At 38.3% G+C, this 13316-nt stretch overlaps 1 protein-coding gene and 1 pseudogene across 1 annotated transcript; both read right to left on the reverse strand.

The window, feature by feature from the left end:
• Window positions 1–789: 789 nt before the first annotated feature.
• Window positions 790–2377, reverse strand: LOC116194576 (annotated as a pseudogene).
• A 6043-nt stretch (window positions 2378–8420) lies between these two features.
• Window positions 8421–11801, reverse strand: LOC116196880 (tocopherol O-methyltransferase, chloroplastic). The gene is made up of 7 exons (XM_031526804.1): window positions 11603–11801; window positions 10602–11085; window positions 10150–10331; window positions 9875–9979; window positions 9527–9730; window positions 9245–9347; window positions 8421–8782 (listed from the first exon to the last, which is right to left on the reverse strand). The coding sequence occupies exons 2-7, from the start codon at window positions 11041–11043 to the stop codon at window positions 8679–8681; spliced, it is 1140 nt and encodes a 379-aa protein (XP_031382664.1). The 5' UTR covers window positions 11044–11085; window positions 11603–11801; the 3' UTR covers window positions 8421–8678.
• Window positions 11802–13316: the final 1515 nt, after the last annotated feature.

Here is a 13316-nt window from a genome sequence, read left to right on the forward strand (position 1 = left end):
CACAAGAATGGCGAAGTACGACACATAATGTACCATCAACATGCTTATCCATCTCTTCCCCTATTTCTCATTCCTCAGTGGGTGTCAAGCTTTTGTCCCATTTGATCAGGTTTTCCATGTTGATTAATCGACTAACAACTGTCAAAATATATTCTTGTCCGAGAGTACTCTATTTCAATAATGGAGAGAGATGGAATATAATTTATGAATCTTTGTTTCAGGATTTGAAACCTCTCGAGTGAAACATAGTCATGAAAAAAAGCCAAATGAATTCTCTGTAATCTGCCCACGAAAGGGATCTCATAAAAGTCTGCAATTCTATACAATTAGGAAGAAGCTATGATATAGTCGATCAAAGATCAACAAGAAGTTCAAATGGAAAAACTAGAGTTCCTTTTCAGTGACCACCACCTCCAACCGGCACCTACCTCTCTTTCTTGTTAGTTAAGTTGTTTTCCCCATCTATATATATACATACATATATATTTATTATCAAAAATCATTTTTTATCTTCTATATATAGAAAAAATTAATTTTCAGTTTCCAGTTTTACCCTTATATTTTATGTTGCAATGACCATTATTAAGAGCATAATTGTAATCTTACATAAAAAAACTACCCACTCTCCCTCCTTTCCCTCTCCCTCCCTCTTCTCTCTCTCCATAACAAATAAACTGTGGCCTTAGTTATTTTTTTTATTATTATTTTATGAAGGATTGTATCACATAATTGAGATTAAGAGAATATAAAACAAACGGGTTTTTAAATGACGAAATTAATGCCGAAAGCTAGCAAAAAAACGGATTTTATGTAAATTTATTTTCATATTACTGTTTAAAGTGGACTATCTTGTAACCTTGAAGATGACAAAACAAAAATGAAAGTTTATGACGCAAACCGAAGAGCTTGATGACCATTGCCTGCGTACCCCATCGATCTTGACTCTGTCGGGCAAGACCGCAGCAGCTTCAGAACTTATCTTCTGACAGGGACTAGACTTTCCATATAGAAATGGAAATCTGAGCTATGTGGAGACACTTTAATGGGTAGATCTCTAAATGTTTTGCTGCTTGATTCATAAATAGCCAGCGTACCATCACTCTTTGTCACCAAAATCTCACCATTTACGCCACAAGCTAACGGTCTATGAATGATGGGTCCGATACTCAATCTTTTCGTCCAAGATTCCTCCCCAGCGCCTCCATACATCACCCACAAATCCCAGCGTTGAGCCCGTCCTCCGTCTTTGTAGGCCATCAAGCAAAGCGACTGCTCATACACTGCGAGCCTCATGTTATAGCTGTCCGACCTATAACCCAAATCAGGCAAGTGAACTCGACCGAACACCTCGTCCCGCAAATCAAATGACAAGATGAGCATGAGACCATCCGAGCTGCAGTCATAAGCAAGCCAATATAGGATTCCGTTCAAAACAACACAACTCGGGGCATAAACTCGGCAAGGTAAAGCAGGTACTTCCCTCCACAAACCTTCAATGAGAGAGAATACCTCTGCTCTGAAGCAAGCCCTGTTCCGAGAATACTCGAATGCGATTCTCACCACCTCGTACTCATCTATAGCGTGACGGTACCTGAACCCATGAGCAAAATGAAAACGGGCTTTTGCCAGACATAGATTTTCCAGAGAAATTACGAATTGCGGCAGAGCCTGGTATTCCCGAGTGGCAGGGTTCCAAAGGAATATGGGCGCCCCGAAATTGCAGAAGCAGTCGTGAGACAAGCAAATGAGGCCGTTGCAGGACCCGACGACCTTTAAGTTCGGCGAGTGCATGTGAAGAGGGATATCGACCAGCTCAAGGTTATCGCCGGAGAGCAGCGAGATGAGGCGCTTATCCGTGGCAGGGCAGGAATGCTTGACGAGGAGAGACCGTGCACCGTCGAGGCCCCTGTCGTCATTGAGAGTGACTGACTGGTTGAGGTGATGGGAGATGAAGCTCGGGGACTAGATCAAGCTGCGCCACGACTTGCAGACGAACTTGGAGCGGACGAGTGTCTTGACGGAGAGCCTCGACAGGATCTCGACCGTCAAGTCTTGGGGGAGCCCCCAAGCAGAATCAGGCGTCGCCATCAATCAATCAAATCAATGACAATGAAGGATGTGGACTTTGTTAAGGATTGAGCTGAAGCTGACTCGGCAGAACATTTTTGGGCATTGAAATCGGAAAAAGAGAAAAGCAGAACAGATGAACAGTTCTCCACTCGGTAGTGGAGAATCTCCACTTATATAATTCATCTCACCTCCTTTCAAGTTCCAACACTTTGCTTGCTTCCATTGAGCTCCATAGAGTTCTTTTCTTGTCAGAAATTTAAAAAAAAAAAAAAAACACTTAGATAGAGTCCTTTAAAAAAATGAATAACATATAATTATTTAATATATATATATATATAATAAGTTATCCAGATCATATTATTTTTTTAAGGAAATATTTTTAATATATCTATTGAATTATATTGAGAATATTTTCTAACTTTATAATTTTTTAATATTTATTCACGATTTCAATAAAAGTTAATTGTTATGATTGTATCAAATTTTAAATATTCAAATACATAATTGCTTTTCATTAAAATTAATTACCTTAATAGTTAAGAAGACTCTTAACTACGAGCAGAGAATTAGTAATTGGAGCTCCCACAACTCATGCCACGAGCAAAGAGTTGTCAAATAGAACTTTCACTTCTCGCGATTCAACTTTTATATATTATAATAGATAAATTTGCATAGATTAGTGGAACTTGATTAGACGCTTAACAAAGCGATAGACTTCAGTGACCAATGTGGTCTCATAAATATGAATTTGGAATCTTTTGTAAATTTATTTTCTACAGCTTGTGATTCTCATTATGAATAAATCGGAGAGCAATTTATACATCACTTTCTAGGCACATGGCTTACAAAAGATTGGTTACTGAAGTCTATGCGGTGAAGGTTATCCCAACATTTGTTTTTGACATTAAAAAGTGGTTTGGTTTGGTGTTGGCTCATTTTCAAAAAAAATTATTTGTTTATTATGGGAGGAGGATCATTGAGGGATTTTAATGTGTTTGCTCGGTATGGCAAGACAGACCAAACAGAGATAAAAGTCAACTAATTAGGAATTTGAAGACATCAATCAAGACAAGTTTAGGACTGCATTGTACTTGTCATGTGCACCAACGTTTTCCACTTGCCTTGAGAATCACATTATCCTTCTCAAAATATTTCACAGAAGAAAAATACAAAAGAAAATGGACATCCTCTAACCCATTTGACATCAAATAACAAGTCGTGGAACTCGTGCATTGCACGTGATAGTTCCAACAGTCTTAAAAGAAATTATCAATGAAATTTTGAAACAGAAATTGCATCGGTTAATAGAAATTATATATCAGTTCAGGACTGAAAAGGACTCTGCTAGAAGGAGACACGTCATTCGTTTTAAAAATACAATTTATTTTTCATCATTCATTATAGATATAACAATTAATAAGAAACTTTAAGTTGTCATCTAGAAGAATCATATCCATGCCAATTAAATTGTTACTCTTTGTGTTCACAGCATTCCATAATTTGATCACTTTGACTTTCATTTTCCATGAATCTTTTTCTAGGTGCTAGCTATCTCAATAAATTATAAGACATTCTGGGAAACAAAAATAACAAATTAGTACATAAATAAAAATATTTTTTAGGAAAGCAAAAAACATATTGAGAAGTCAAAGATGCAGATTAGGACAAGCAAACCTATAGTTAAAAATTATAATTAATAAATAAATAAATAAGGTTTGAAATAAAAAGAAAATTTTGAACTCACATCGCTAATCTCATCAGATAAGGCAAAACCAAAAATTGAAAAAAAAGAGAAGAAGATAAAAAATGAAATTCATCAAGAAAATTTTTCAGAGCTAAATTCAGAGAATACCTTAGTCTTGGTCAAGAGACTCAGCAACCTAAAGCACTTAAGTTGTTTGAACGTCGCGGGCTGTGCTATTTATAATGTACCACAAAGAATCAATACAAAATATAATCTAATCTTTTAATAATTTCGGAAGATTTTATATCTGAAAATAATTTGATCATATTGCTTTCAATTGGAGATCATTAAAGTATCCAAAAGATTTTTTGGTATTTTAGATTTTTTAAAATGAAATATTATAACTAAAAATAATTTCGGAGTGTTTTGTTGATAATTTTATAACCAAAAATAATTTTAAATTTTAAAACTCAAAAAAAAGAAAAAAAATTTCATTCGAAAACCGAGCATTTTGAGGCCATCTGGCCGACCCACCTAGTCCTGGCTTTTATATATACTAGTTGTAAAGTCCATGCAATGCATGGGATAATTCCACCAATCTTAAAAGAAATTATGAATAGAATTTTGGCAGAGAAAGTTTTTACCTTTTCACTCACCCTTGTAGAAATTTCAGAGGATTTTGTTGATAATTTTATAATCGAAGAAAATCTTAAATTTTAAAAACTCAAAAAGTGAAAAATTTTCATTATATGCAATTAAAGCTGCCATTTCGGTTTTGAAGTCATTATATAATTGCAACTGTCAATCCCCTTGATCCAGAAGCATGAACTGTATATGGACAGTTTCAATAAGGTTTCTAGCCTTTTCCCTCAAATGGCATTGCTAGCAAGAACAGAAGGATCAGAAGCAAGGGCATTACCACCGCATCACTCTTTGCTATTATAGCTGGTAGCGCAATTGAAGAAGAATATGCTCTTTACTATTTTCGAATGCTCTTGCTAAATTATTATTGCTTGTAATGATCCATCACGAGAAACCAGCGGAAGGCCATAGCTAGATCCTACTATGATAACTTCACTTATTAACATCTCCTCTAGCTCGATTCTAAAATAACAAATGATATTGAAATGATGTGCAAATGGATACAATACACATAGAATTGTATAAAATGTCATTTCGTATTCCGTAACTGACAAATTATTAAAGTTTATAAAATTAATGAAAAACCTTTGTATTTCCACAATATAATCAACTGAAGAGTTAGAGTTTTAGACTTCTCTGTTGATGTGGCACAATATAATTCAGGAATTTGTCGCATTTTCATCGGTCCGCAATCAAGAGGTCACTCAACGGGAGATTAGCTTTGTCTTATGTGACATCTCCTGAAACTTCATCAAGAAATTATGAATAAAATTTTGAAAGAGAAACAGCATCGCTTAATAGAAATTATATATAAGTTTATGATTGAAAAAGATACTGCTAGAAGGTGACACCTCATTCATTTTAGAAATACAGTTTACTTTCCTCATTCATTATAGATATAACAATTAATAAGAAACTTTACATTTTCATGTAGAAGAATCATATCCATGCTAATTAAATCGATGCTTTTTGTGTTCATGTCTCATAATTTGATCACTTCGACTTTTATTTTCCATGAATCTTTTTCCGGTGATGGCTCTCTTAATAAATTATAAGACATTCTGAAATACAAAAAATAAAATAAAAATTAGACCATAAATAAAAATCTTTTTTAAGAAAGCAAAAAACATATTGAAATGTCAAAGATGCAAATTAGAACATGCAAGCCCGTAGTTAAGAATTATAATTAAGAGTTAAATAAAAAAAGGTTTGAAATTTAAAAAAAAAAAAAGATTTGAACTCCCATCACTAATCTCATCAAATTAGGCAAAAGCAAAAAAGAAAAACGATAAAATTGAAACTGGACAAGAAACTTTTCCAAAGCTAAATTCAGAGAATACCTTAGTCCTGGTCAAGAAACTCGGCAACCTAAAGAGCTTAAGTTGGTTGATTGTCTTAAGTTGTGCAGTTGGTTGAACGTCTCAAGCTGCGATATTAGTAATGTACCAAAAGATTTCAGAAGATTTTATAACCAAAAATAATTTGATCATATTAACTTCAATTGGAGAACACCATATATCCAAAAGATTTCTTGATATTTTCAGTTTCTTTAAATGGAATATTATAACTGAAAATAATTTCGGAGGATTTGGTTGATAATTTTATTACTGAAAATAGTTTTAGATTTAAAAAACTAAAAAAAACAGAGAAAATTCCATTAAAAATCAGGCATTCTTAAGCCATTTGACTAGGTCCACCTCATCCTTTTCACTTTTTAATGGAATATTATAATCGAAAATAATCTCGAAAGATTTTGTTGATAATTTTTAACCAAAAATAATTTAAAATTTTAAAAACTCAAAAAATCAAGAAAACTTCATTCGGAAACCGAGCATTGTAAGGCTATCTGGCCTGACTCGTCCTTGCTTTCAAGGTAAATAGATATATAGATATACATAGATAGATAGGAAAAACTCTCAGCAATCACCAGCAGTGCTGCTACTGAACAGTACCTGTGCCCTGAGCACGATTGAAATGACAGTATATAAATGCCCCAGATCTCTCTAGTGGAATTTTAACAAAATCTGCAAAATAAGAGAAGAAAAGATTAATTAAATTCTTGTACAGGAAATCAGAACAATATGAGGGCATGCTTGCTGAATGCAAAACATATAAAAAGACATTGCTCTTAACCAGAAAGGAGAAAAGGATAGATATCTAATAGTTTGACCATTTGCGAGTCATGGATGCTAAGAAAGACTGGGCACAGAAAAACCCTTAATCAGATTTTCATAAACAAATTTGTAACTTAGGTTCTTTGTGAGTTCTATCAGTATCAGCAGATTAAAAAAGTTCAAAAACATTAATATTCGGTATAGTCAATTATAATTCCCAAGAATTCATATGACAGTCAAGCTGCTCGCAAAATTCTGGCATATCCCAACATTAGGCATAACAAAACTGAACAATATCTAATTTTCTGTGAGGTGCTCTCTAAATGAAGCTTATGATTCGAGAATGACAAACCATTCTGATTTAAGAGAGCAAACATAGATGAATGCCGAAAGAATGAATCCAATAGTTGATAGTACAAAGTTCAGGAGAAAACTGCATTGCTCCAATCAATAGTAAAGCAGAGAGAGCTTGCAACTATGCCAATGCAGTTTCTTAATACAAAATAAAACTTAAAAACTTTTGGATACTGCATGGCAAAATTAGTGAAGATAAAGACAGCTGAATAAAATGTTTTGAAACAATGAAAGAGACCTAATTTTGTTTCTTTCTGTTAGGGACCAGAAATGGCTCGACTTGCCGACCCGGCTTATCATCATGGGCCCACCTTGATATGCCCAAATCGGTAACAATATCTTGTACATATATCTCCTCCACAATTATCTCTCATATATCTATCAATATCTTTGATATTATCCCTTGAATATTCTACTAATATATATTTTATATCTTAACGAGATATTTCCTATATCTAATTCTACATCAGGCAAGTATATTATCCCTCCCGTTCTTCCCCTTTTTGCAGGTCACTTGAATCTCGTGGTTTGCACGTGATTAAATTGACTCCTTAAGTCAACCTTAGGGCCTTTGAACACCCTGACGAGCCCATAGATGAAGGCAAGCTAGCCTTTCAATAAAACCGTGTGGCTGATCGTCTAACAACTCTTTCATATCCAGTCTCCAGAAACCAAAGGCAGCAGAAGCAGAACCACCTCCAGTTCTCATACTTTGGAGATAACGAATTACCCAGAGAAAACCAGTCCAACAACAAAAAAGTAAGAAGAGAAGATGACCTGCCAAGAGAGTTATTGGTGACACAGAGCACCAGCTGAGTCCTTTGTAACTGGAGATATGATACCGACACTCAGCAACCAATCTTGCATTTTCTTCTTTCTAACCCGTTTCTTCATCATTTGCTCCACCAGCTTGAGATGAACCAGACAAGAGTTTTTGCCTCATCTTCTCTGCTAGCATTTACCGTCTCCTCGGCTTTGCCCTTTATGTCCACCAGCGATTATCAGTATCAGAAAGCAAACTCCATATCATTATAAACAGCTCAATCAGCACAGACAAGAGAACAATATAAGAACTTGTCCATGTTTACTTCCATCTCTCACAGTTTCACTTCATGCTTCCAGTAGGAAATGCTCATTCTTCCCTTTATCTTTTAAACAAAGCCTCGTTAACCAAATTAACCAAAGTTGCACCTAATTCTGTTACGACTTCGTCTCGTAACACTCTCGAATAAGAATCTCACAAGAAAGAATGACTAGCTTCCTTGGACTGAAACTAAGACAATTGCTCCTGACCCAAAAGATCCCGAGCTTCCCATCTGCTCACTGACTCTCTCCCCCAAGCTCTAGACCCAACAGTGTAGCTTTTCGAAACATGTTGCAACTAATTTGGAACTAAATCTCAGCTTTGAAGTACTCTTTTTAATCTCTTTTATTGTTAGAGTGCTTTTGTCTGTCTATCCCATTGTCTGTGATGGGCTGCTCTTAGAATAGAGTCAGACGGCTCAGATATGAGCTTGGCTGCTGCTGATTTCGGGAAAGTGATGCATTCAACTTGATGCGGCATCTTCAAGGTGTCATAACATTTGAGTTTGATGTGCCGTTCGGAACCCAGTTTAGACGATAGCAAAAATAATGATAGTAACAGTAACAATGACAACGTAATAGGAATGGATAGCAGATCACTAATCTGCAGAGAGGGAGACAGATGCAGCAGCAGATGGAAAGAGGAGCTACTGAGCACCCTTGCTAATTCTTAATCGTAATAGATTATTATACTTTTAAAATTGGGCTACACTGCGAACTAGGTGGGATGCTTATTTAGGCTTTTGGCATGCGATAATGGCAAACTTGATGACACCTTTCTTGTATCCTTCAATCATCAGTGGCATTGCCAGCGCTCCCTTGATGGTCTTCATCCCTGGTCAAAAAGAATAAACACATCATTACGATGATCAGGCCGAGTGCCATTACAGAAAAGCTCAGGTCGTTTAGGCTGGTAATCAACACAAGATCGCGCTCCTCATAGCAAGATCAGCTATAAGCTGTTCTGGATGGCAGGAAAAAAAGAAACGGAAATTGTCCACAGCTGTTTTGGGTGGCGATGGTATAGGAGAAATGGGAAGGGCAGGCAAATTCATGTCGTTTCTCCTTTCTGGCCAGTGGGTTCAATTCATGTCACTGGACTGTTAAACCAATTCTCTGAGGACCTACTATGGCAGATAGATTACAATTCTTGGTAATGAGAAATCTCGAACTTAAGTGCCCTCCAATTTGGAGGGTTGATTAAATGCAAAATAGCCTGCATTTTCTGCCAGTTGAATTGACAGTGGGACCGGTATGAGATGCCTGATGTTAAAAATGGCTGCACAAGGAAACTCACCGCTTCTCAACAGAGAAGTGAGGCCCTTCCATGTCAACGCAGAGCGTAGCACTGCCGGCCAAAATGGGGCTACATATCGAGTCCAGTCCGCTGTCTTAATGTCCTGCAAGTAGCACATCTCCGATCAACAATTTGCAGTGCATTTACACATCACACAAACGGCTGGTGCTGGTTACATATTTCAAATATGACATAAGAGTCGACAAGTATCTATCAGATGTCACTTCTAAAATCACCTAACAACCATGTCCTTAAAGATTATCTTTCCCTGCCCGTAATTACCTCGACAGGAAGGGACTGGAGTAATTTGACATAATCAGCGGCAGAACACCAAGAAGGGAGGAAATAATCTTTACATATCTTGTCCAGGAGCTCTTTCTCCCATGACTGCAGAGACTCCTCGTCGTCCTTGAGATCTCTATGGCACCATGTGACAATGATAATTGTGCCCCCTGGGGCTGCAACTCTTACTAACTCATTGACAAACTGTGATTTTGCAGAAAGGAAAGATCATTCAGATTGGATGGCAAGGGGATAAGAGCGAAAACAGAAGCCGTTTTAGAAAGACCGGGAAATCAGAGACAAAAAAAAAATGGTAAAGTTGCTGTAACTATGTAGAGAGGAAGAGACCTTCTGTTTGTCAGGCATGTGTTCTCCACTCTCCATGGACCAAACCAAATCAAATTGCTCATCGGGAAATGGCTGCGCCAAAGCATCTGCAACTAGAAAGGAAACCTGCCAGAAATTATTCGTTGTTACATTCTGCCCGTATTTGTTCAAAAATATTATGTCTTTCAGATGCGGCCTTACGGCAGCATGAAGGTAGAACGAGATTCAGAAATTACCAAAGGGAGGGTAGAGTCCTGACTTAAGTTAAGGTGAGCATGTAAGTTAACATTGCCTACCTGGTCAGATAAACCTTGCGATAAGGCAATCGCATTGGCCCTTTCAGCCTGGACAGGACTGAGGGTGATGCCCCGGCATTCGGCTCCATATTTTCTAGTGAGGTATCTGGAGCTGCCCCCTATCCCACACCCAACATCAACTATCCTCTTTGGTGTCTTGGACTTGGAGGGATCCTCCTCCTCTGCAGTTCACTCATGCAATGCATGAACACGAATCAATCAAGCGAACGAGCGAGTACCATATCATTATATGTCATTTTTTGAACAAGCTAGCAACTCTTATTGGTAATATCAACGAGAGAACAGTTTTGTTCATCCAGTCTGATGCATTATTTGTGAAGCCAGATGAATACATAAGTACATTCCAGGGGCAGGAAAAAGGCACTATATAGCAATTGAGAAAGAACGGTAGCCCCGGCAGGGAGAGGGAGGTAAGGGGGTCTCAGCCTGACCTGAAGGAACAGAAGCAAAGCTGAGGGCCTCATCTATCATGCGGATCTGGGCAAGGCGGTGATCGGAGAGGGAGACAGGAGAGGAGTCGTCGTAGAAGCCATGGTGCATGTGATCTCCCCAGATGTCCTCCCAAATGCCCGATGATTCGTCATAGAACTCTGCTATCCCCTTCTTCAGCAACTGAGTGCCATCACTGGGACCACCTTCGTTACTAGTATCGGTGCTGTTAGTGCTGTTGGAGGTAGCCCATGCCCCGACCATCCGTCTCCAACTAGAAATGAAACCAACGTTGTTGTTTTTGTTGCTGCTGCTGCCACCACTCATTGCTTGTGGGATACGCTGCTGCGTCTTTTCAGCCAGTGCCATGCTCTTGGAGCTATACCCGTACCGCCGCGAGAGGAAGAACGGCAGTTGGTTCGTGGAAAGTGTGGTCAACAGCATTCAATTCGAGCTCGGTCCCGAGAGTTGAGTCTCAATCTGAACCTGCCCAAAGAGCAGTACAAACTCGGTCAGTGCTAAGGCATCAAAAAATACTCCATAAGGAAATTCTGAGCCTGTGAGCCATCCCTCCAACGACATTCGAGAAAAAAACGATTGCACGAAAATGCCGCTCTTGTAGTTGCACTAAATCTTTTCATCCAAAAGAAGATTGTGCTAGACAATCATTCCCCATCTATACATATACAGACTTTTGAACTGCTGTATTCTACTGCGTAAACTCTTAAGTGTAACTCGAACTTGAATCTTCGTCAATCGTATCGGGCTTTCACAACCAGGCCAATCGTATCTGGTTCTCGACAATCCAAATTAATTAGACAGGGTACAGCAACACGGAACAGGGACCCCCTTCCGTATCGCGTATCCGCGTTCACATAAACAACTATCATTACTACGGAGCTCTAAATGAATGTCATACTCGCTACAAATCGATACCGGGGTTCAATAACTCGGGCACGGGGAATCGAAAGTAAATGGCAGGTTGGATTGAGAGCGTGATTACCTCGAACGAGACCCCCGGGGGGGAGAGACAGAGGGCGAGCAAGCAGACTGAATCGATGGCGAGAGTGAGACAGATACAGATGGATTGGCGGCAGTTGTGGAGGGGAATGGACCGGACGTGAGATATATGGGGAAAGCAGGGGAGTGGGCGGGAGAACAAGCTATTGTCTTGGATAGCTATCTTTCTCCCCTTTTTTTATTGGGTAACGTGTTGGGATAATATATTATTTCATCATTCATCAAAGGTGTGGCTATGGATGGGGCAAATAATTTTCTACCATTCCTCGCGTGCCGAATCTACCCGTCCCGAGGAGGAAAGTGCCCTTTCTTTTGGTTACAATTACCCCCGTAAGTTCGATCTAGCCGGGTTAGGGTTAGGCATGCCGAATTCGAAAAGAAACGGCGGCACTCTATGGACGGGTTTGCTTGGGGTGTACCGGTTATGAAGGGATTAGATGGTGTGGATCATTTAATCATTCATACCGTCGGATAATTAGATTAATTGAAGAACTTGGGTTATGGAAAGTTATTATAAACTCTGAAAATGAACCAAACGTGGAGGTTTTCTTTGCAGGAGAAGACGGATGGTTTGGGACGACGGGACAAATACTAGTCAACGCGAACTTAAGCTTTACTTCTCTCATGGGACAAGTGACTCGTGGTGGTACTTACAATTAATGTGAAGAAAATCTTAAACGACTTATTAAATTTAAGATCAATTATGGTAATTACTCGAATGATTAATACTTATTTTCTTCGTTTTTTGAAATTTGATTGATGATTTCTTATGTCACATTACGAGATAGAATCGTCAACGATATTTCTCCTTATATTTTTAGCATCTTGAAAATATACAGTCAATCGGGGAGGGTGGATCTGCTCCAACTGAGAGTGATGATTCAAAACAATTACTGAACAACGTTATTTTGTTGGGCAATTACCAAAAGCTGGATAATGTCACGCCAAATGCTTTTGCCCAATTAACCAAATTAATAATATATAGGCAGCTAATAATGACATGGCTAGATACGTACATATATATACATTTTCCATTTCTGGCTTTTAGTATTTGGTTTTTGTCAGGGAATGGAAGTTTTCAAGCTGAGATTCTATTGGGCCCAAGTTTGATGGGGGAATTTGGGCCATATGTTTGAATGTCCAGATTGATGGCGATGGCCCATGCCACGTTTCCCTTAGCTGATTCGTCTGCTTTGCCCTCTGTCTCTGACGGCTTATTGTCTAAGTAAATGTCCCTGTCTTCCGCTCCTAATATTTGAGGGGATCGCTCCGGCGCCTCAGCATCACGTCGGGAGGAAAAAAGAAAAATTTTATTTTTAAGGAATAAACTATTAATTTGGTCAGTGACGTTTGAGGCAACCATATCGTCCTCAATGTTTCATTGCTATCAAAACCGTCCCTGACATTACACTTCCATCTATCACTTTGGTCCTTGACGTTAACTAACCTCTAGTGGCGTTTAAATAAAATATTAAAGAAGTAATGAAAATAAGAAAAAAAATTAAAAAATAAAAGGAAAAAAAAGAAAGAAAGAAAGAGAGAGAGAGAGAGAAGGTAGGTGTGGGGATGCCTCCGGCGACCTCCCCGGCAGAGGGAGTTTGCCGGGACAGGGGTTCAGATTTACAACCCCCAACCCACGCTTTCCTCTCTCTTGTCCTTAGGTTTTTGTTTTTTTTTTTTTTCTGGATATTTTTCTT

This window comes from Punica granatum, chromosome 2, assembly GCF_007655135.1.
Source record: "Punica granatum isolate Tunisia-2019 chromosome 2, ASM765513v2, whole genome shotgun sequence".
NCBI classification, from domain to species: Eukaryota; Viridiplantae; Streptophyta; class Magnoliopsida; order Myrtales; family Lythraceae; genus Punica; species Punica granatum.